This window comes from Cinclus cinclus, chromosome 23 (assembly GCF_963662255.1).
Source record: "Cinclus cinclus chromosome 23, bCinCin1.1, whole genome shotgun sequence".
NCBI classification, from domain to species: Eukaryota; Metazoa; Chordata; class Aves; order Passeriformes; family Cinclidae; genus Cinclus; species Cinclus cinclus.
Window position 1 is genome coordinate 4,422,858 of NC_085068.1, and position 23,971 is coordinate 4,446,828.

At 40.4% G+C, this 23,971-nt stretch overlaps 1 protein-coding gene across 1 annotated transcript; it reads left to right on the forward strand.

Moving 5' to 3' along the window:
• The first annotated feature begins 7,294 nt into the window (after nt 1-7,294).
• On the forward strand, nt 7,295-20,613 carry PDPN (podoplanin). Its single transcript, XM_062507754.1, has 5 exons — nt 7,295-8,282; nt 19,179-19,264; nt 19,703-19,796; nt 20,121-20,156; nt 20,498-20,613. The coding sequence occupies exons 1-5, from the start codon at nt 8,213-8,215 to the stop codon at nt 20,611-20,613; spliced, it is 402 nt and encodes a 133-aa protein (XP_062363738.1). The 5' UTR covers nt 7,295-8,212.
• The last annotated feature ends 3,358 nt before the right edge of the window (nt 20,614-23,971 follow it).

A 23,971-nucleotide genomic window follows, 5' to 3' on the forward strand; every position in this document is an offset into this window, starting at 1 on the left:
GTGAACTCCTTTTTACCATATTCCTCGAGGTCCACCTTCTCCTCACAGGCTGGCATTACCCACTCTCAAGTCATCATTTCATTTTATCCACACATAAATAATTTATAGCGTAGTCCAGACCAAAAAAAACTCAAACTCACAATCCAATAACTGTTTTAACTATGATGAAGATTAATTTAATTTTTCGGTGTCCTTTGTTGCTTTTGTTCCCCTTGCATAATAATGATATAAAAACAGGGCAATATTATAAACATTTGGCAGAAACATTTGTAAAGCCATGCTCTTGGTCCACTATTTCTCCTAGACAAAGCATTTGCAGTGCCAGCTGAGACCCTTTGTTAAACTCACTGGTTCAGAATTTCATTTTAAGAGATTGCAGTGCATGATTCAGTGACACGTCACTGCAATAATATGTGAATGAATCCAGATTTTGCAAAAGAGCTGAAACACCCATGATCTCTGCCCTCATTTCATTGCTTGGATTCATTCTTAGTTGAAATGTGCTTAGTTCCTTGATAAAATTCTCTGGCTTGCTGCTCCCTGTGGATGTGGGTGCCAGCCAGGTGAGTCAGGGTCACCATGAGTGTCACCCCGGTTTCACCCTGCCTTGTTTCTCTCACCTAACCACGCATTTCCATCCCCATCTGGACACACAGCTGGCATGGAAAACCACGCTGCTTCTTGAAGATGTGGCAAAAAAAAAAAAAATGCAGCTGAAACCTTACTTGTCTGGAGGGTATTTCTCAGCTCAAATTCCTCACTGGGATTAGGGAAGCAGTGGAACCCAGCCCTGCACGGAGGGAACTTCATCCCAGCCGGGACCTGTGAACATCTCACTCCCTCTCGTGGCCGCAGGTACTGTGGAAATGGGCTCTCCTCGTTGGTTCTCTTACACTGTTTGCAGATAAATGCCAGTTACAGTCAGGAAGGGCAGCTGGAAAACACGCGCTGCACTCACCCCTTCCCCACGTTCCTGGGTCTTCATCCCCACCTGGACCTGCTTTTCTGTCCCTCCTTTCCCTCCCCACTTGAAACACAACTATTCTTTCCACCAGCCTTTGTTCATTTGTGCACTTCTTCCATGAAGCTGCTTATTCTTGGGAACCTACCTTGTAGGCAGAAAGGGAAAGAAACCACATTGTTTTATATGTGATTCCTCCCTAAAATCAGAGTTGAAATAGGAGTTTTTTCATGGAACTTCATGGGGGTAGTATTTGTCATTTATTCATCCATGTGCACTTCACTTCCTCTCAAAGACAGTTCATTCAGAGAGACAATTATTCATTCAATTGCTGTGCCCTAATGCAGTGTGTGCCTTGGTCCCTCTCCCTGTAAACCCAGGCAAGTCTTGCTACACCTTGAAGATGCCCAGACAGCTCCTGGCTGATTGTTAGGACACAGAATGGCTTCAAATAGTCCAGGGACTGCCCCAGGTTCTGCTGAAATTCCCAGGAGGTGTGATCTCGGTCACCTTGTCAGGATTTCGATGTCTCTTGCTAAATTTCCAGCACACTATCACAATGTGTATTTAAAAAAAATAGGCAACGTCAATTCCTACTGACAGGCATTTGCTTTATCTGTATGAGCTCACTCTCAAAGCAGTTGAGGCCTCTGAAAGTATTAACAAACTCACAGGACCATTCTGCATTAAGTGAGTCTGAGTACACAGTCTGTGTGTTTTCCCCTTCTGGCTCCATTGCTGTGCTGCTTTCCTTATATAACTGTTCTAGTTAAAAAACACTCCTGACCTAAGGAAACCTACGTCAACCTTATAATTTTTTGTTAAATACATGGTGGTCAGTGACAGGTTTAAAAGTAGTAAAGAGTGGGCATTCCATATTTAACTCTGAGTCACTCATTGTGTGTCATGCGGAGACAGCTGCTGGCAGACTTTGAGAAAACTTTTTCTGTACAAGGTATTCACTGGCAGAAATCCCAATTCCAGGGTGTCCTGAGGAGCATATCCACTCCCCACAATCAGCTCTTAAGTTGTTGACCTCCATGAAACTTATGTTTTCAGGACTGTGTCCCCTGAGAATGTCTCTGTCTCTGGAGAAAGGCTCATTGAGGAAGAAGCTGAAAGCTCTGCTCCAGGGTCCCTATAAACAACCAACACTCATATCCTCCTGAGAAAGGCACTGCAGCCCATCTACCACGTGCCTCCTACTCCTTTCACAGCTGTTTTGCTTCAGATGGACAATGATGTTATCTTAGATAAAAAATGTAGTTCAGGCTTTTCTGTTAAATGGCCTGAAATCATCTGCTTCTAATGAAAAACCTTAAAATATGAACAAAATCCAGCTTCAACTTTTAAACTTCAACCCCAAATGACAGACTTTGAAATATCATAGGGAAATCTTGCCATTTTTCAAAAACCAACTTGCGGTACACAAAACTACTGTGCAGCCTTCTGTGCCCTTTCCCTCCCCAGCACATCTTAATCAGTTCTTTTCAGGACTGACTGGAATGCCATCATGGAGATCAGCAACTTCTAGAAAGAACATCTGCCTGTAGATCTCAAATGAAACTATTTAAAGTGTAGAGACTTGCCTCTCTATCCTTAAATGTATTTATTTTGAGAGTCAATTCAATATTTCTAGATTTCCTGGCTAGGTTGGCACCTGGCTGCCCCAGAATTTCTCTCTCCACCAGCCTCCTGTGGAGCCTGGAGGCTTTGACTCAGTGTGTGCCCATTTCTCAGATCCTGAAATATTTTTAAGTTTCCTCTATGCCCCATAGATAGGAGGGCAGGTCTGCGAACACTGGTATATATTGATTTTGGTGAAACTGATTTATATCAGCTGAAAATGCAGCCCCATCTCTAAAACCGACTGACAAATACCATCGTTGTAGCTTAAGGACTCCAACCTCAAGCATTGTTGCAATTTTCTCATTCACAGTCTCTCTTTTCCACATCTGACAGCTTGGGCTGCTCACAGCTCTGTGCATTTATTATACTGTCAGGAGCACAGATGGTCAAGGAACAGGGTTTGATTTATAGCTGCTTATCTCACAAAAGCTGCGTGATATGCATATTTGAGTTTGTCAATATTGAGACCAATCCCTTCCTATTGACACATTTTGCTTTTTATTCTTTCATTTCCAAGTCTGACTTCACATCACAAGTGGTCTCCCTGTCAGTTAGGAAAGGATGCCTGAACCACAGACAGGGTGAAAGCAGCACCTCCCATTCTCCCATTCCCTGACACCTGCCCAATGAAAAATTTCAGGATTGCCATTCCAGCAGCTGGAGACTACAAGGTGTTCTCATTTCTTGCAATCCAGAAATCAGAAACTTAACCCACAGTGACTCAAACCCAAAAGCTGTGACCAAGTAACACATCTTTAAGGACTGCACAAATCAGTGACAAAACACGATGGATTTGAACTCCAACATGGGAATAAGGGAAGGTAAAAGCCATTCCTGGAGGCAAGGATCTGTAGTCTTGCAAAAGCTCTCTGCAATCTCACACAGGATAATCTGCTGGAAGATCACCTCACAGTAAAACAAAGTTGCTCATGGAAAGCAGATAACAAAAATTGGAGCTATCACCTGGGGACTCCTCCTCTTTTAAGTAATTGAACTTTTCTTCAGACTGAATTGGGTGTTTCTGTCTTTCAGTACCTGCCAAAAGGGGTGGGTTTGGCTGCAAAGGGAAAACAGGAAATGGCTTGAAAATTAATAAAGCTTGCAGAAAACATCTTTTATGCTTCTGACCAAAAATTGCAAGGCCCACAGCTGCCCCCAGGGTACAGAAACAGGAAATTTGGCAACAGAAAGAGACAGTATTTTTTTTAGTTACAGAGCAGATTTGTAAAGGATGTCATCAAATGGAATGCTTAATTTACACTTTTTGAGTGTTTTTACTGAAAGAACAGGAAGGGAAAATACATGTTTTGTTTCTATGGATTGGAGATGTTGTAAGCTAGAATTTCACTTGTCCAGTGATGATGGATGAGCTGGTTCCATGGAAAGGGAAATTTTAGCAGCACATGGAGTTGCACATTCATGTAAAATTCTGTAAGAAGTCAGGCAGGAGCCAGGACATTCAAAAGTGCCCCCATGTTACAACCTGCCCACCTGTGAGATCTTGTGGAGGGGTAGCTGGGATTTTCCTCTGTGGAATATTTGTGTGCCCTTCCTAGTGTGTATTTAGAGAGAATTCATCCTCGGGTGTAACTTTGGTCTGCACGGTGCACATTAAACAGAGTGTGGATGATCATGTTCCCATCTTAGATTTATTTACATGAAGTCAAACCCTTCTGTGATGGGGGGAATTCTCTGGTAGAGTTCAAGCCCCGGGTTCATAGGACACTGACTGAGTCAGGGGAGCACATCCTCCCCACAGCTCTGCCTGTGAGGCAGAACACATGGCAGGCTACAGCCACCACTTCTCTACTCCCCCAGCCCTGCTTCATTCCTTGCTCTCAATGAAGCAGAGACAGTCTAAGCCTCCCACAAGACTCTGCAAACCACTGATACAATGAGACGGAAAGAATGGATTATGAAATGAAAACAGAAGTGCTAAGTGCTCTGGAGACCCTTTCTGCCTCCTCCCCTAAGCCACATGGATTAAAAACACAGACCTGCCTGGCAAAAAAAAAAAAATAAATAAATAAAAAGAAAAAGAGTGACCCATGCACTCATATCCTGGCAATTTGTGGGAATTGTCGTAACAAACCCAGACCAAATTACAACATCCCTGCATAGATCTAACCTGAATTTCATGCCAGCATTTGAGCACATGTGCAGACCCACTGCAGGCAGCACAAACACACTGGGGTATGTGCTCACTCCTGTTCTGGCACAGGCACAGGACTAGGTGCTGCTTTAAATGCACATGAATTGTTAAATCAGAACCTGTGAATAACTCGTTTATTGTCACAGAACCTATTGGCTTGACAGAATTACTAACCAGTGAACCAGTTTCATCAAACCCCCTTAATCTGCTACAGTTCAGAGGAAAACTGCTCCCTCATCTCCCTGGATCCATCCCCTCTCCCAAGGGTATATTGGCTCCTCTGAAAGAATTTTGTTGATGTTTTCAATCAGAGGGCTCAGCAGCATTTCCCAGCCTTAATCTCCTTGCACAGCAACATGCTGTCCCCACGAAGGCGAGTTCCTGCCCCTGCTGTCCTTCAGGAACAATTCCATCCCAAGATGACAATTACTAATACGTTTCTAGCTTTTGCTCTAACTTTTTTTGCATCTGTGGGCATATTTCTTGCCCTTTGTTGCACTATGATACCATGATAGAAGATGATTTTATTAAATTCTTCACGGTTCAGTAAATTTATCTAAGGAGTTTTCCTTTCAGGAACAGGCTGGAGCAGAAGAAATAGGCTCATATAGAATAAACTATTCCTTATTAGGAAGAATAACGAAAGCATTGAAAAGTGTTGGAGTAGCCACTGGAACTTGGATATTTCCAGTTCCTTAAAGCTCAAATGCCTCAAATCTTTACCCAGAATTCAGCACAGTGTAAAGCAAGAATTTACATAATTCAGCAAAAAGCTTCTCCTTTAGAAAGACTTATTCCTAAACATGAGACAAATGTGTTTATATGAATAATCATGAAAATAAAAGGTCTTCTGAATACTTTTGAAAATTCAATGGAATTCTAAAAATCCCTCATTTTTACTCTTGTTGAGAATTTGTTAACATTTAAAAGTCACTGTTTGTTCTGGTTTGTCTTTCATAGTGTACTGCATTAATTTTTTGTTCTGAAGATACATACAGAATTCCAAACATTCCATTCTGATAAGGTAAAAAAGAATTTGTTTCAGTCTTTCAAAATAAGTTCCATGAAAACTTCCATGGTCCCCTAGCAAGCTTCAGTTTCCTATGAGGAACATTTCCCCAATAAGCAAACATTCTTTCCAATAAATTTGAAGCAGAGTTATCAAGAAATAATTCATCCCAGATTTTAAGTTGCTGAAAGTTAGTACATGGCAATATTTATTTTGTGGTTCTCCTGAAGACAATCAGCTGATATTGCCTGTTATTTCTTTGCATTGGCACCAGCTGTTCTCATCCCACACTCCTTTTCATCACAAACAACACAATTACAGCATCATAATTAATAGCTAACAAATTACTTTGCCACCTATCACTTCCAGAAGGAAAGCAAATCCCAATGGAAGGTGTTGCATTCCCATCTGCAGCCCTTTTTACAGCACTGCTTATGGTTAGATTTTTTATGGGTCTTCACAGCACCAAGTGTAGCGGGGTCTTTAATGACAGCTCTGGCCCTCATTCCCTGAGTAAAACAATTCTGCCCTGGTTTAGGGGTTTTTTTTTGTTTTGTTTTTTGTTTGGTTTTGGTTTTTGGTTTTTTGTTTGGTTTTGGTTTGGCCGGGGGGGTTGCGTGTGTGTGTATTTAGAAAAAGACAAAACCTCTGCTACAAGTCTGCCCCACTGCTCTGGCAGAGGTTTTTCCACAGCTGTGGACAGAAAGGAAGTAAATCTGTGCTGCTGCTGTGCTGGCAGGAGAAGGTGCCACATTTCCTCACCCAGCTCTGTCACTGGGACGCTTAGTTCACACATGAGCTCTGGTCAAAAGTCACTGAAATACAACATAGAGATGTTAAATGCACACGCATTATACAAATACACAGCTGGAAGTCTGTAGAGCATGCCTTGCCCAAGACGGGGCAGGATTCAGAGAAGGACTGACGTGGGTCACTGCTCCCCCAGCCCTGCCCAGCCCTGTGGGAATCCAGCTGCCTGACATCCAAAGCCAGACCGGTGTTTTTGGTGCGTTGCCCCTTGGCCCCAGACCTTGGAGGGCATTTGTTTAAGTTTATAACAGTTCCTAAGAAAGTTGTCAAAGGTTTTAAAACTGTTCATGGTAAAGCTTTCTAACCCTCATTTCCCACTGTTTGCCTCTGTTCCCAGTTATGTCATCCCTTTTCTCCTCCCAGTTCTGGAAAGTTCTTGTATCCTTGTACCCCCACTGCTTTATGTTCACCGCACTGTTCCACCCATCCCACCTTACTGGTTACTGCCCCATATCACTCCTCCCTTGCACCACTTTTCCCTTTACCCACTAGATTCTCACCCTAAACCCACCTCTCATCATCCCTTATAAATACCCTGGATTTTCCCTCAGCCTTGTCTTCTGCCCTTAGCTCTTATAGTGTGTGCACGCGTTTTGGGCCTTGTCCCACATTTTCTTTTATGGTTATTAAAGTATTTAGTTCTTGAGCTGTGGTGTGGACCCGTCCCTCATTTCACCACCTTAGCCCTGATATCAGGGGACCTTTAGAGGTTGGTCGGGGAGACTGCCCTCGAGTCTCGTGCCTTAAGTATTGAAAAACAAAAAACCCCGACACAGCCCCAGCCCGTGCTGGGGCTATCCAACCTCCCACTGCTGCAAAGCTGCTGCCCAGAAACCCCGACAAGGAACAGGGAATATTGCCCAGGGAAAGGAAAAATCCTCTCTTGGAAGGGTGGGATCAGCTCTCCGAGGCCAGCGAGGCTGCGGGCAGGGAGAGGAGGCCGAGCACAGCCGGGATGTCACTTGAGGACGCAGGCTGAGAGGGGCAGACACCAGGGACATTCAGACAGTATTTACTGCACAATTAAAGAGCCTGTCCTAAAAACTATTTCAGTATCCCTAAATGCACATTCAGTGCTACACTTGCTTAGATAAACGTGGGGGTTCACTTTGAAATTAAAAAAAAAAAAGAAAAACATCAGCTCACTGCTGGAAATAACAAGAAGAGCGTCCTTAGTGCTGTCTCTTAAGGATTTCTTAAAGACGGTTGGCAGAAGGGAGGGAACACCTCGCTTTGCCTAAATTCCTTTTCCCCCTTTGCTAAATAAAAGTCTTCTGAAAGCCACAACGGGTCCTGTAACTTTAAACCTGAGCTGAGATCATAATTTTGGTCCTGACCAAACAGCGTGGGGAGGGCGGGCCTGGCTGCTCATTGAGGACCACTTTAGGCTGCTCCCATCCCTTGGCTAAAGAAAATAATTCTGACTCCACTCAGTTTTCTTTAACTGCTCGGTTATCATCTGAGAAAACCTCCCCTCTTTACGCTGCAGCAGCTAAAGGAATATTTGGAATACCATTATATATATTTTTTTTTTGCGGTGATTTCTTTTTATCACCTTAATTCTCTACTGCCTCTTAAAAAAAAAATTAAAAATTGAATTTGGATCCATCCGGTTTCAGGATTGGAAAGCAACTCTCAAAGCAGATCAAATATGTTTATAAAAGTTCCACTCTTCATCTTCCTCCTCGGGAGCGTGCCTTTTGTAGCACTTACTCAAGAAGGTAAGGAGAAAGTTTGGTTACAATTATTTCCAGTCATTTCCTGTAATTTAACAGTTTCTGTGCTCTCTCACGGGTTACATAGTCACTCTGACCTGCTTGTAAAACTTCCTTTGAAATTCTGAAGCTGCAGCTGGACATCTCCTACAGCTGTGACCTGGAAAAGAAACACAGCAAAAGTTTTCTTCGATGAGCTGAGTTTGACTCTATTAGGAAAGAATTTTGTGTGTGTGTGTAAGGGAGAGGGTTTGGGGCAGGCAGGGGAGGTTTTCCCTCCACAGCTCCTGGAAATGGCTCTGGAACACTCACAGAGGGCTCTGCAAGAAGGGATTCAGTTTAACTGACATTTAGGGGGACAGTGCTGGGAAAGGAACTTGTAAATCTGTTCGGTCAGGAGTTTAACTTCTGTGCTTAGAGACATTTCAGACTCTTAGAAACTGAGCCTCATGCAGGGCTTTGCCAAGTCTGACTTAGCCACAAGGAAAATATATATATATATATATATATATGTAGTGTGTGTGTGTATGTGTGTGTATATATATAGTGTGTGTGTGTATATATATATATAGTGTGTGTATATATATACATAGTGTGTATATATATATATATATATAGTGCGTGTGTGTATGTATATGTATATAGTGTGTGTGTGTGTATATATATATATATATAGTGTGTGTGTATACATATATATATATATATATATACACACATACAGTGAGGGAAACGAAACCAGGGAGAATTATTGCCAAAGACAGATTTGAAAAGTGTGACTACCAAAAAGGTTAATTTGGAAAGTTAAAGTATTTTGAATTTTATAAGAAAGATGCAATATAGACTTTTAGGTAAAACAGACATTTAAGTCTTTCTACAGCTGAAGGAGTCTGATTTGTTAACAGTAAATCAGAATTACCCTGACCAGGAATGTCACTTTGAAGCTCAGTTTTTCTGAGTGGTATTTGACCCATGGTGAATGGATTGGCCATGAGGCAATGTGGTACAGAGCTGCCATGGCCATGGAGCTCGTTCCAAGGAGCAGGGGAGCAGTTTCAGGTACCAGTGCTCTGAATTCAGTAACTCCAAACTCAGCCCACTGCTCTCTGAAAGCACACATCTCCTCATCAGGCTTAGATTTAGGGACCCAAACTGAAAAAAATTCCCTGATTTTGGCCTGCTAACAATCAGTATCATCCTGCTGGAAATAATGGAACTGTATTGATGTACCCTGTGTGTGGTTATTGACTTGAGGCTTCTAATGGTGTTCTGTATGTCAGAATATGAGGTTGGAAATTGGAGTTATGCTTCAAAATTTCACAGAAAAATTAAAATCAATAGATATTAGGCAGGTCACAAAAGTTATTTTCTTGGCTCACCCAGCCACCTAGTTCTTAAAAAGCATCTACATTAAATGTACCAAAGTTTAAAGCCATTAGAAAGAAGGCAAAACCACCACTATTTTATAGAATTACCTTAAGCAACCTAAGATACCAGAATTACTGGTTAAAAGGGGTTTCATCTTCAGGGTTTTGGAAAGTTTTTTAGCATATTTTTTCTCAATTCCAAGAGGAGTCCTGCAATGACCAGGCTGAAACCCCACCAGTCATAAAAAATACAAGGATATTTCCTACTTGCAAAATCCTACCTCTGCTTTATGACCCGCACAGTTTGCTCTGAACTCCAGAGCTGGATCAAGAATGTGATTTACAGTATGCAAGGTTTTCTCTGTGTGTTTAGGTTTTGTGACTTTTTCTTCACATGGAGCCAGTCCTTTAGGTTAACTTCCAAAGGATACATCAGGAAAATAGACTCCAGGTAAAATAAGTCTGGAGTATTTAGAGCCTATCACTGCTGTTTATTGATAACCATCAGCAACTACAAAACTGACACGACATGACAATGCCACCTTCAACAGTCTCTGCTGGCTGACAGGGAGATGGAGAAGGCTGGATTTGCACAGTGCTTGGTGGAGTGGCTTTATCCAGGTACATGAAACTCAGTGTGGCCTGAGGGTTTCAGAGGGAAAAGTCTCCTTCTGATACCTCATAACGTGGGACAGGCCATGGAGAAACCTGCAGCTACCCTTTTCTCATGGTTGGACACTCCAGGTTATAGATTGAGACCAAACTGAGAAAAGCAGCTGTGATTCCAACAGGAAACATATTTCCAATTTCCAAAATAATAATAATAATAATAATAATAATAATAATAATAATAATAATAATAACAACCATTACCATTACCATTATTATCATTATTATCATTATTATCATTAATATCATTATCATATTAGGAGATACATTTTGGTCCTGCTGATCTTGCTCAGCATATCAAAACTCAGGCAAATCTTCACACACGGAATCAGGACAAAGGAGCTGAGATGGAAGTTGACCTAAACAAACACCCAAACCAGTGCTCTGCAGAGGCAACACATTTCCTGATTCCAAACCTTTCCCGTGGTGCTGTATCATTGCAGGGAAGGAGATTACTCTGTTGGCTGTCACATAACATGAACAAAAATTAATGTGATTGTTTAACAAGATACCACATGTCACTTGGGCTGTATCAACTGTCTATGTGCCTGATCTTACCTAGAGGCAAATATTAGATTATATTTCCTTATGCAAGGCAGGTTTATACTAGGTCATGTTATGTTTGGTTTGGACTGAAAGTAAGAACATGGATGGAATAATTCAGATAAAAAGTGTTTGTATCATATGAAAGGAAGTTGAAACTTATAGTCAGCTATGAAGGACTAAAAATTTTTCTGTTTTTCAAAATCATAAAAAAGAGAATTGAAAAAAATCACAAGAAAAAATCGTTTCAAAAGATCCTGATTTACCCAAACCCTGTCACCATTTCAGTGGCAAAACTAAACAATAAAATCAGGCAACTCTAAAGCCTTTTGAAAACCAAAATCTGTTTGCAAACAAAATGTACAGGCAATTGGAATAGTCACATTTGACTCAAAAGGGACCCAGTTTTCTACTAAATAAACACTGCACAACCTTTCATCCTGCATGAAGAATGATGGGTACATGTCCCATATATGCCTCTTCACAATATGGATCTAACTCTACATGTCCAATACCCAAAACAATTATCACAGAAAGGAGAAAATCCTCTTGCTGAATCTCAGTTAGTAGGTCTGCAAATGAATGTATCTGAATTTTTCAATGTCTTTGTGGGAGACTGGCAGAGAACAAATAAAATTCGATTTCTCCTCAACTGGGCAAGCAGAGAGGTTTGCACATCTGTATCCCAACAGTTAGTTTTTGAATTTGTAACTTCACAAACAAAGAAAAGAGTCATGTTTAAGGCTTACAAGTGGACCTTTCATCAACTCAGGCTGCACACTAAAACTGGAAACAGAGAGGCCAGGTTCTCAGCTCCTGCAATTCAGCAGCTGCTTCTGAATCTGTGCATTTACCTCAGATCAAGGATTTGTAATTCATCTGAAAAAACAAGCAAGCAAACAAACAAACAAACAAATACAAAACCAAAACCCAAGTGAAGCAGCAAAGAACCTGGAGAACATGCAGGGAGATAGGGAGGCAGTGCAGGGAGGTTTCAGGCTGTGAGGCTGCGACAGGACCCTGTGGTGTTTCTCCATGTGTCCCTTGAGGTGAGCCACACGAGGACCACAGAAATGCCCAGTGCTGCTGCTGGCCCAGCTCAGGCACATGGGCTGGCTCAGTGGCACGTTTATTTTGTTGGTTTGTTTGCTTTTTGTCTGGATGTGGTCAGGGACTAAAGGATGGAACCCAAATGCTGGTAGATCCTACAGCTTGTGGCCTCCCAGATCCTCTCAAAGGGCCCCTCTGATTTGTACGTGCACAGACCATCCCCTCCATGAGCATTAATGCCACAGCAAAGCTCAGAGACCTGCAGTGCACAATTTGTTACACAGAGTTTCAGAAAAAGATGTGGGATTGGGAATACAGCTATGCTGGGATGTGCTAAAGAGAAACAAATGAGGAAAAACAAGAGACAAATGCACTATTGATTTCCAACTCTCCATCTCAGAAGCTTGGCCAAAAACTCTCAAAGGACCTAGAAGCTGATGCTGAGCACATTCTCATGTTGCTTTATGACTTCCTCATGTTTTTTCCAAACTTGTGTTTGTTGATTACAAACACGACAACATCCAGCACAATCTGCATCAGAATAATCCTTTGTGAGGGCACAAGTCAGCTGTTACACCACCACCATTTTCAGGCAAGCGTGTACTCTGTTAGGAGAGCTTGAGACACTACTAAATCTGTAACGGGGACACACTTAACTCCAAACCCATAGTAAAAGGATTTTATGACTATGAAACCCATCCAAACATTAGCAAGTCTATTGTGAGTGGAGTATAAAAGTCAGACTAAACACATTAGAATGGAACTTGCCTGCTGCATGGCAATATAAAGCAGGTAGCCAAAAATCACTGCGTGAACAGAATTAACTCCTAAGAGTTTCCAGTTCAGTGTGTGGCATGAGTATTTCTAACAAATGGGTGGAGGAACCTGCAAAACATTCTGCTTGCAGATACAAAGGGTTAGTAATCTACAACAGGGCAGCTGTGGAAGGGGACATGGCTGCAGCCTCAGAGTCCAGGGAAGGAAGTAATTTAAGGAAAAGATTATTTTATTACTGTATTAAAGGTAATTTCTTAATTATTTTCATTTGCATTTACATATCCCAGTATTTGTATGCAGATGTCTGCTTTCTGCTGCATATCTGTCCAACTTGCTGATCCCTTACACCAAGTTTTGTACTTTTCTCCCTGTCTTGGCTGCAACTTCCCTTCCTAGTCAGCCATGCAGCAAAGAACTGAGAGTTCTGTGATTCTGCCACTTTACAGCAAGATACAAGAAACATTTACACCTTGATCATAAGTCCAACCTTGCCGTTCCATCCCTCACCACTCAGAGGAAACAATTAGACAGTTAGTAAAACTGCAAACAGGGAAACAGGATCATGGGCAGCAAATCTCAATAAAAAAGCAATTTCATCCCATATTCATGGGATAGCAAGGCTGAGGTCAGCGTGCTTAGTAGACAAGAAAGCAGAGGTTGACATAGCAAAGTTATTAAAAGTAGAAATTTGGAATACTCATCTCTAGTTCTGCAAGGAATATTTTGAAGGAGTATCCTGTTTGTAATTTCCTTCCTAATGCCCACAGTTCTGTGGCTGATTTTACCATGCATAAGACAAAGCTTAGGAATTCTCCAGCTTTTCCTCTCCCGGCTTTGTGTCATGACTCTGGCTGGGAGTCATTACATACCCCAAACACTTGAAGAGTAGTTGCTTCTCTGTATCTGCCCAGTTAAAGCACATTTTGGTTTGTTTTCCTGTCAGTAGAATATTGTAACATTCAGAAGAAATGTGATTTACTTGAGGAGCAGCCTAGTGGTTCTTTGCCACTTGGCATTGTCGATTTAAACTCTGGCTTTGTTCCTTTGGCTAAGCCAGCCCCAGCAATAAAACCCATCTGGAGCAGGGTGTGGTGACCAAAGGAAATGTTTCTGACAATTCAGCAAAGCATTGTCATCACGAGCTGCATGGAATACCTGACCAAAGTCAGTCATACTTAAATAAGGCTGAGCTAAATCCTGCCTTGTGATTCATGACCATATTCCAACTGGCAGATACTTTCCAAAGTTTCTGGTATTCTGTCACCCAGCTTCCTTTGTTATATGTAGCAAAGCTGTCAGTCTTTGTCTAAGGAAACTGCAGAAAGCACTTCAGGATTTAGACAGTACATACTTTCTCCTGAACAACAGTCTGGACACTTAAATACACGCCAGGGGATTTTTAATGGCATGACAGATGATTCCAACTTCCAGAAAGAATTAACAGAGAAAGAAAATACCAGTGTTGTGGCCCCAAACAGGCCAAGGACACAGAGCTCTCTGGACACTGCAGATATGATTTTGCAGGAGCCCCAGGTACATATGAGAATTTCAGTTCTCATTAACAAACTTCCTTGCTTCTCTGAAGTCTGAAAATTTTAACTGTCCAAAGACTCAGGTTGCAAAATACAAACACAGAATTCACATATTATATCCTTCAAACCCTTGCATCTTCAAAGTACAAAAAGTTTTGTGGCTTGGATTTGGCAGGGTTGGACAATTTCACAACAAAAGAGACACCTGTATACTTTAAAAAATATATCCAAAAGTATAGAAATAATGGAAAACTATTCTCAGACAAAATTAAGCTAATGTTGTAGGTTTTGTACATGACTCTGGAATACACTTGAATTGAGGATGAAACCAAATCACAGACAAAACTGCTTTTGAAAATTGCAGAGCTGCTGTATTTAAAAGGCAGATCCTTTGCAAATCATGCATTTTTTTTAAATCTCCACCACCATGAATAGAAGTTTTCTCTGAACTACAACAGAACTAATTCCAATAATGAGATACTTACTAAGAGTCAGTTTGCTCACAATCAAACAAAGATCTCTAAGTGAAGAATACTTCTGCAGAAAGGGAATTCTTGTATCAGGACATAAATGCTGAATAAAATGCAGTCAAAACAGGATGGCCAACGCACACATCCATGCACAGTTCTTCAAACAACACCACTTGGTCTGTAACAATTCCGGAAGCAGATACTGAAAACCATCAGTCAGCTCCAGATGTTTGCTCAGTTACATTTCCAACAGAAAAGTGATATGTCCCAAGCGACCCATCCTGCTAAACTTTCTGCTAGCTAATATTTTTCACTGTTGTAAATAAATGAAGCTGGTTATATATATTTTTAATTTTTTTTTCATGTAGAAGCAGAGGGCAACGAGCAAGACTAGTGCAGGTCTGGCTAGAGGGAATCCTTTAAGGTTTGCCATTTTTATCTCCTGGTCTCTTATCAGAAATGGAAACATTCTCTTTCGAGGGCTCCCTGTTTAAAGGGCTGAGATAAAATACTGGCTTACAATTGCCTTTACCCACTAGTGCTTGGGTTTATTCAGGTTTATGCAAGGAAAGAAACAAGATCCTACAACATTTTTTCATCTTCAGAAGTATCTTTGTTGGTTTTGGAGATACCTGAAAGAAATGCTAATGAACAACAGTTTTACAACTCCCTCTCCTTTCCAACACAACCACTGTGCTTTGAAAGGAGCCCTAAGAGGTTTTTCTAGTAAACTGTCACTGTGCATGCAAGGATGAGCTCAGCTTCTCCTAAGTGGGTCATGGCATGCTTAAGCACAGGAGGTTTTCAGAGTAGTATTAAACTTTTAAAGACATCAAATTTTGTCCTGGTGTGAGAAGCTGCAGCCTGAGAGCAGCTGGAACTTTGAACTGAAAGGCTCCCAGCTGGAGCTCTGGCAGGAAGGGATGCAGTGATTAATTCACATCTGAGCAGAGTATAGCTGCAAACAGAGGAGGCTCCTTTGGAGACAGCCCCAGCACTGGGAGGCAATGTTTTTATTTACAACCTCCTCTAAGATAATATTAAGAACACATGCAGAAGCACCACTTAACCCTGACTCTTGCTACGTTTGGCCCACATCAAACTCAAGAAATGACAGAAGCACACACCCCTTAAATCCCAGTTACGTTCCCTTTGATGTCAGTGGTGCTGAGCCTTGTACTGGATACAGCGAAAGAAGGTTAAAGTTCAGTAATGTCTCCCAGTTTCATTTCAATATTTAACTTCATCATGGCTTTCTCTGACAAAGAGCTGTCTAGCATCCAGTGTTCCTTCCAACAAATGCACAACACTGATAATAAATTGCCTCCCAGTCTTCCTCTGGGTTATAGTTTGGTAGTGTCTAACCAGCACCCAGCCACCTCCACTGCTGGTCTACAACAAACCTGGAAATAGAGTCCAGGGACTACTCTGCATCAAATACAGAACCTCAGCTTGAACAGGGCTGGGGCAAGAGCTTCAGGCTGACAGAAACCACATCAGCCTGGGCTTTGGGCAGGTTGTAGGGAAGCCATATTCCAGTTAAGGAAAGGCAGCACAACCAAGGATGACCCAAAACTCAGGTGAACTGAATTATCTTCTAGAGGTATTTATTTTTCCCTACAGACTATAAAAGAAGATAAGGGCAAGCAGACACTTTATTTAGGTGCCTTTATTAAGAATCTAAAATTGGGCAAGATTAATCTGGGCCACCTCCTTTTGTCAATCACAGTACTGAGAGGACAAAGGCACTGAAATGGGTTTTCTACACTCATGGCCAGGAATCTGCAACAAGTGTCACATGAAATAAAATTTTTTTATGTTTCTTTGTGACATCGACTAATTTTCTCCACCTTTGCTGCGTGACATGCTTTCCTTTCCTGCCTTCACTCTCAGGCAATTTTCAGGGCTGAAAGCCACTGCCATGCCAGGAGTAAAAGCAGCTCCTCTCAATAAGCTGCTTGTAGTTAACATACAAAATTTATTTCACCTTCTACTGGAGGATTTTCCTCTAGTAATTGGTTTTCTCCCTCTGTGCTTATTTTCAACTAGTGAATAAAGGATGTTTTTTTTCAGTTCTGGCTGGGATTACAAAGTAAACTGATCCACACACATTTGTGTTGCTGAGTTCTAGTGCTATTTCTTTGTTTCCACTTCACATTACATAGCCATGAGTGTACGTCACAATATTGTATTTTAAGTACATTATTATAAACAAAAAATAAGGATTATAAAATAGTGCTATATCTTAAATCACAGCAATATTTAGAGAGTGTCTAAATATACAATGAAAAGTCAGCCCCTCTTATACTACTTCAGCAATACCTAGGGTATTTCAGTCAAAAACCACCAAACCATTATTTTTACCATCTAATTTGGGACTCTGATTTACCCTGTTCCAGTCTTTCTATGGGTTATGAAGTGATTTCTGGGAGACTGACTGCCTCAATTAGCCACTATATTTGGCCTCGTGTTGGCATAACATGAACATGGTTTCTTCATCTACTACTGCCTAAAATTCTACCAGCACACCAGCTGCTAAATAGAAATTGTATCTGTAGCCAGGCTTATAAGGATACAGAAATACACAATTCTACTTATTTCAGTAAATATGGAACTTGAAATCTAAGTTTAGTTCAGTGTTTGGTGTCTTGGCAAGGGGACAAAGCTCTCAATCTTACATTGGTGGAGATGGATAAAAATTTTCTAGTTTGGTTCAGAAAAGAGTTTTGGGAGCAAAGGAAAAATATTTTCCAGTAGAATTCAAATGAAAGTTTTGAGCAAAACCAAGGGTTCTTTTTCTCAATGGCAAATTCATCTCATTCATCTTCTGCATGAAAAACTTCCTTTAAGCTGCAAGTACATTTTTTACCAGTATTAAAGTTAAATATTAACTTTATTTCAAACAACATTTTTATATTAAAAGGAACAGGTAAAAATGATCAAAATTTAAATTTCATTTAAATTTAATTAATTTAATTTAAATTCACAGTTTAATTAATTTAATATAAATTAACAATGAAAGAAAAACAATTTCTGAGTGATATCTGCACAGTTGATCCAAGGAGATTCTACCCCTTTGTTTCATTTTTGACTGCTCTCAAGCAAAATGCCCATGCTTCCTAATTTCAGTCACAAAACAAAAGCTGTTTACTTGCCTCTATATCCTATATAAAACAAGTAGGGTGCATTTAGGAGCAGTAAAGTCTTCCATAAAAAGTGTTTGGGACCAAACAATTTGGGAATTGTCTAACTTCATACATAGAGGAGATGAGAATGTTTTTAGGTCACTAAATAAAAAGTTTAATTAGTAGAAACAGTGTTGTAATTTCATAAAACAAAGAGGTTGTGAATATTTCTCATACCTAAGATATTCAAATGCTGCAGCAATTTTCATTTTAGAAGGACTCCTGTGAAGAACTGTCCTTCTTCTGCTCAGGCTGCTTTGAGAAACAGAAGTTAGGTTCATAATTTGAATCCAGGGAAGAAGTTTTTGGTGCTTTTTTTCCCCCTCAAATACTTGCTCAGGACATCTACAATTCGCTCTTTAAGTTTCAGCACTGGTATCTGAAATTAGCAGGACCTTTATTCCCCAGGCAGTAGGGGCACAATGCCTCACCTGGCTTTGTAGTCACCAGGAGTTGCAAACTCCCAGGAGCTCTCACAGCCCATTAACATCACTCTCTGCCTGTCACAGGTTTATGAATCAGCACGAAATTGGATTAAATAATATTTAGATTTTCAGCATATTCTTGGTGCTGCCAGTTGTCTCCACGCTGCTGTATCTTTCCTGTTCTACCTTGTTCCAGCTCCTTTCCTTGCCAATGAATCCTGGCTGTGTTTGTAAATTAACAGCACTGTGTGGGCCAAAATCTAAACATCCATTTGATCAAAGTGCACAAATGAACTAGGGGTCTAGAATAAAATAAAAACTCCTTATGTTGTTGTCTAAAAATTCAAATTATGGCAACTACGGTTTGCAACTTTAGGAATGCCTCAGGACTGATTTGTGTGGGAATATTTCCAAACTATAGCTGCACCCATAAGCATTGGTGACAGCTCTAAAAATAAAGATTGCAGCTGGGGCTGGGCTGAAAGATGGGAGAAAGCTTTTTACTATTTTAGAAAATGGAAGATGCATGAAGTAATCTATCCCAATATATAAGCTGATGCTTAGCTTGAGATCTGGAATCATCACATCCACTTTGGAGAAACTTAATAAAAAAGGAAAAGTTTTCTTGGACAAAATGCTAGTAACCAGTATGTTTCAAGGTTGTAGCAGAGTAAGTGATGGGTACTTCAGCTTTTTGTCCTACTGCTTTGGACAAGAGCATAACAGAATTCAAGCTTGTTCCAAATAAATTCCCATTCCCATATGGGCAAAGGCAGGGAGATAGAACACTACACGGAGGTCATGATTAACAAAATTTATGTGTCACAGGAGATAGAACATGTGGCTACCAAGTAAAATCCTGACTCATTTTCTAAAATTCTATTCAGCAAGCTCAGTTCTAGAAGGAGAAGAAAGTGCAACAATTGATTTCAGAGACAGAAATGACACAGAATTTGAAGAATTACCAACAATAGTGAGTATATAATGCTAAATAAAAGATCCTTTATGCTACCTTCTTATTCACTGCCACTTCCCACCTCTTCCAATTCATTCTCTCTCAAACAGTTTCAGTGAAAATGAACTTAAAAACTACTTTACAAAAACCCACTGAAAAAAGGCAGGTCTGCAAAATTCTGCAGCCTCCTTCACCTTTTGCAGTCCTACCAAGAGATCTGATGTAGAAAGCCTCCAGCTGGGAAGACAGATCAGCTTATCTTGGTTTGTTTTGGTCACTGTACACATGTCAAACATAAGAGGTGACAGCTAAAAAAGCACCCACACCTGACAGACCAAGAAATTTAAATGTTACTTTATACACGTAGACTGAATGTACCAAGGTTTCCTTTCCCTCTTTTCCTCCCAGTTCTTATCATAACCCACAAGAACACACAATGTAACAAATCTCTTGCAGTTTGGAGACCTGAAGACCACAGAAAGTACCTTTGTCCTGGATGGAGAAAGTGAAAATGCTACTGCTTATGAAGTTAACACACAAAGTGTTGATGGTAAAAATCCCTTTCGTTTCTCTTTTTATATATGAAAGTTCTACTGCCATCTACTAAACAATATCTGGAAATCTCAAATACCCTCTCAAACTTCATTTGTTCACTTTCTAGTAAAAGAACAACCTCAAACCATTGTGACAAAGTCAATACAATTTTCCTTGCATGTAGCCTTTCAAATTGGAAGGCAACACTGTACAAAAGCAGAGTGGGTAATTATTGTTAATTATAATTATAATATTGATAATTATTGTATTGTATTATCATATTGATAATTATTGTATTATCATATTGATAATTATTATAGTTATCTTTCTGGCTTTACAGGTGAACGGAGTGGGGAGCCAGAGGAAACTGATGAAGGTATTAAAGAGAAGATTTGCTTATAAAGACAAGGGGAAATGTAACTGCCAGGCAATTCCCCTTCCAGCAGCCCTTCCTGTGCCCATGCCATTAAGTGGAAGTTTCGGGGGGGCACAGCCTGCTCCCTGAGCTGCCTTGCCTGGCTCTCCTGATCACTGTCTCCATGCCCACATCCACATGGAGCCCTTCAGCCCAAAGGCACGCTTGCAAACTTACTTCAGAATTCACAAGACAAGAAGAAATTTCCCAAAGGAGTGGGGTGCAGCAGAACAACATCAAGTCTATGTCTTATCAACAGTCTCCATGAGATACATACTAACATTCCCAATTTCTTCTTTCAGGTGGCCTGGGAACAATTGCACTGGTTGGAATAATTATTGGAATCATCATTGCAGTTGGAATCCTTGCAGGAATAATAATTGCAGTTGTAAGGAAGATGTCAGGCAGGTACTCGTAAGTAAATTGCTCATGAGGCTTTTCCTTCGAGCATCTTCCTCTGAGCAGTGTCACAGGAATCACCTGGGAAATTTCTAAGGTTTCTGTTTTGACAAAACAACCAATTTTCCAGTTGCACAGTGCCTTAGACAGACTCAGCAAGAGCTACCAGTGTGGTATGGGGTCTGCATGCTCTCATGTGCTTCAGCAGAACTTCCCAGAGAGTGTGCACATGCTGCTATAATATCAGGTGCTTGGGGCTGGGATTACTCTGGTGAGCAGAGTAATTACTAGGAGGTACTACAGGACTAAGTTCCAGAAGTCGTGGGTAACATGTGAACATTGGGGAGTGATCTCTACCTTATTTTTTGGTGACACACAAATCTAAAGAATTTTACAAATACTGAAGGAACAAGAAAACACCAGAAAACTGAACAGATACTGTGGACCAGGAGAAAGCAAAATAGGAACCAGGAAGAGAAATAAAGAGATGATAGGAAAGACAAAGAGAAGGAAGAGCAAAGATCATGTAACTTACATTTCAGTAATGATAAACAATAAAATGTCTACTTTTTGTTTTCCAGGCCCTAAACACAGTTGAAACAAGCAACCATGCCATTCCATGCCAGAAAAGACAAGTGCTTCTTATTTTATACAAACTAAAGACTATTCCTGTATTTGTGTGAGAAGATGATCCATGGAAAATATAGACAAAGAATTTCAGATCTGTGGGGATACCACACAACTCTAAGGACCACCCTCACACTTCCCTTGCACAGATCACGGAACATTTCATAGGATTTTTTGCTAGCCAAAATCTTACTAGAAGAAAAAGATTTTGCAGTGAGAAAAAAAACCCTGCAGCAAAGAGATGTACATCTGAAACGTGATTTGCAGGTATTATGTGCTTGGGTTTTAAATGCTACCAAAGATTATTTCACATTACATTATATGTATTCTTTCAAAACAAAATGAAAAAAAAAAAAAACAACAACAAAAAAAGGTTTTGGCTGTTTAAGTGTTCCTGGCATGTTTATCTACCACATGATGTATCAAAAAGGAGGAATTAGCTTCAGTGAGAGCCAGTTATCTACAAAGTAGGAAAATACTGGATATTGGAAGCTAAAATCTTTCAACTGCTGATACAGATTTTCTGCTCTTGATACTTATATATTTTGTGGCAAAATATGGTAGGTCTGGCTGGAACTGATCTACCAACTGAAAGCTTGCTCATCTGAATATGGCATCAGGAATTTCCTGCCTTCTCTTGTTGCAGAGACATGCAGGAATTGAAATACACATCCTGAATTAAGGGGTGCTTGGAAAATACCCAGTTTTGATGGGTCACTTTAGAGCTGACATGTAGAAGCTTTTGAATTAGTGTACGCCATGGTTTTTCATTATGGATGTCCCATTTTCTAACTGCACAGTTGATTTATTTGACAACATGTGCAACACCAGGTCAGAATGTGTCACTGAGGTGTGATGCAGCTTTGGAGTCTGCAGCTTTTCTGGGGCATATTTAGAGCTGCACAACCTGAATGTTCAGAGCTCAGAGCAAAGGCTTTGACTGTCAAGTGGCTGCAGTGCATCAGGTTTCCTAAAATTTATGGCACTTCAGTGTTTGGTGTAAAAATCATGATAATCAATATCGTCATCCATTGTTAAATTTGCCAGCTTATCTGTGTTTGCTTTCCTGCTTCTTTCATGTGCCTTGAACTATCATATCAATGCCAGCTTTGGAAATAAAAATCATGATATAAACTCTACCATTTTACAATATTTTTTCTTGGTTTTCTTTTCAAAAAGTAAAATGTCTTAAATTTCCTTAAATTTTCCTGACTTATTTTGCTACTTGTCTTATCAACGTGATGCCTACAACCAACTCATTTGACACTGATAAATTAAATTAAATTATAATTGAAAACTGAACATATGACAGAAAACTAATCGAGAAGTCTTTAGTTAGTTCTGGAGCTGATGTGATGAAACCCTCAGTCTATGACCAAGCAGTTAGCTTAATCTTTACTTTTGTGTAAATTCATATGAATGCAGGAAAATTTCAGTTTTTCTTCTTGCAGCAGAATAATATTAATTCTGTTAGCCTCAGTTTAACAATTTCTTCTCTATACTGGGAAATACCCCATAAGGAGCTCTGATGCCTGCTCAAATGCATGGCATATGGAATTATGAATTATTCACCCATTGGAGGGAATAGCACAGATGTCACCAGTTTCTTCTGCATCAGCTCAGTCGCTGCTAATTTGTGAATATCAAAATGAAGAAACCTTTCTTATGCCACCAGTAGTAACAAGCCCCCCATTTGAAAAATGTATAGCAGAGAACCTTTCTGGGCAGTTCTGAGTTTCCCTGGATCGTGGACAGAGCAGTTGAACAGGCAGCATTCTCCTCAAGGACGCTGTGCTTTGTTCCTACTCCAGAAGCCATTTTAACTTCACAACTACTTAATTTTTTCTGGTCATAACTGTGCCTTTATAGTCCACCCCCTTGTTTAAGGCAAGTTTTTTTTTAATCTTAGGTAAAAAATCAACCCTTGACCAAATGGCCGATGCTCCACTGAAATATTTAGGGGGCTTCCAGCACTGGAGACTCAGTACTGAATATTGTGCTGTATTAAATCTGACCAACAAAAACATGAAGACAATTTCCTCAGGTTATCAGTTGGAGTCCAGGATACTCAGTTATGGTTAAAGAAAGCAAGGATTCTGAAGAACCAGAAGATATCTCTTATTTTGAAAATTCAGCAACTGTTGCTGCACTGATACATTCAATATTCTGATGACTCATACACCTTGCTGCCTAGAAATCTCAAGTGCAGAACATTCCAGTCAGCTTCAAGCAAACCTCAAGAAACAATGGAAAATTCATTAGAATCTTGCACATTTGTTACATATCTGTGTGTTACTGAATCCTTACTTTAATTCATCTGTACTTTCATGATACAGTCATTTTGGAAATGAAGACTAAAGCTGCACACAGAGGTCTGGATTTCACATGAATCTCCTGAAGCATTCTGTGACTGAGCTGTTACTGCCTTGCATTCTCCAGCTTCCTGTTATGAGTTCAGGACCTCAAAGGTGAGTTGAACACAAGCTATGTGGGTTTTTGCTAGAATTGCTGTGGATGATGGGACTTCTCTGCTTTGTGAGGAGTCAGACAGCACATTGTCCTAGGGCAAATAAATCCTTCTGTGAGCTGAAATGAGTGATCGCTTGTACAGCCGAGGCCAAGGTCAGGAGACTTCCTATGCATGAGAACACACGAGGAAACAACAGCTCCATGCTTTCACCAGCTGGCCAAGCTTGACTTTTATTCACAGGGAACAACACTTAATAAATCAACGCTTGCTTTTAACTTAA

What these genes read in the sequence shown, in the direction of transcription:
- PDPN (XM_062507754.1), top strand. Translation starts at nt 8,213, where the DNA reads ATGTTTATAAAAGTTCCACTCTTCATCTTCCTCCTCGGGAGCGTGCCT. An exon ending in TTGAAGAATTACCAACAATA is followed by an intron (nt 19,265 to 19,702) that starts GTGAGTATATAA and finishes AATCTCTTGCAG; the next exon opens with TTTGGAGACCTGAAGACCAC. An exon ending in GCCAGAGGAAACTGATGAAG is followed by an intron (nt 20,157 to 20,497) that starts GTATTAAAGAGA and finishes TTCTTCTTTCAG; the next exon opens with GTGGCCTGGGAACAATTGCA.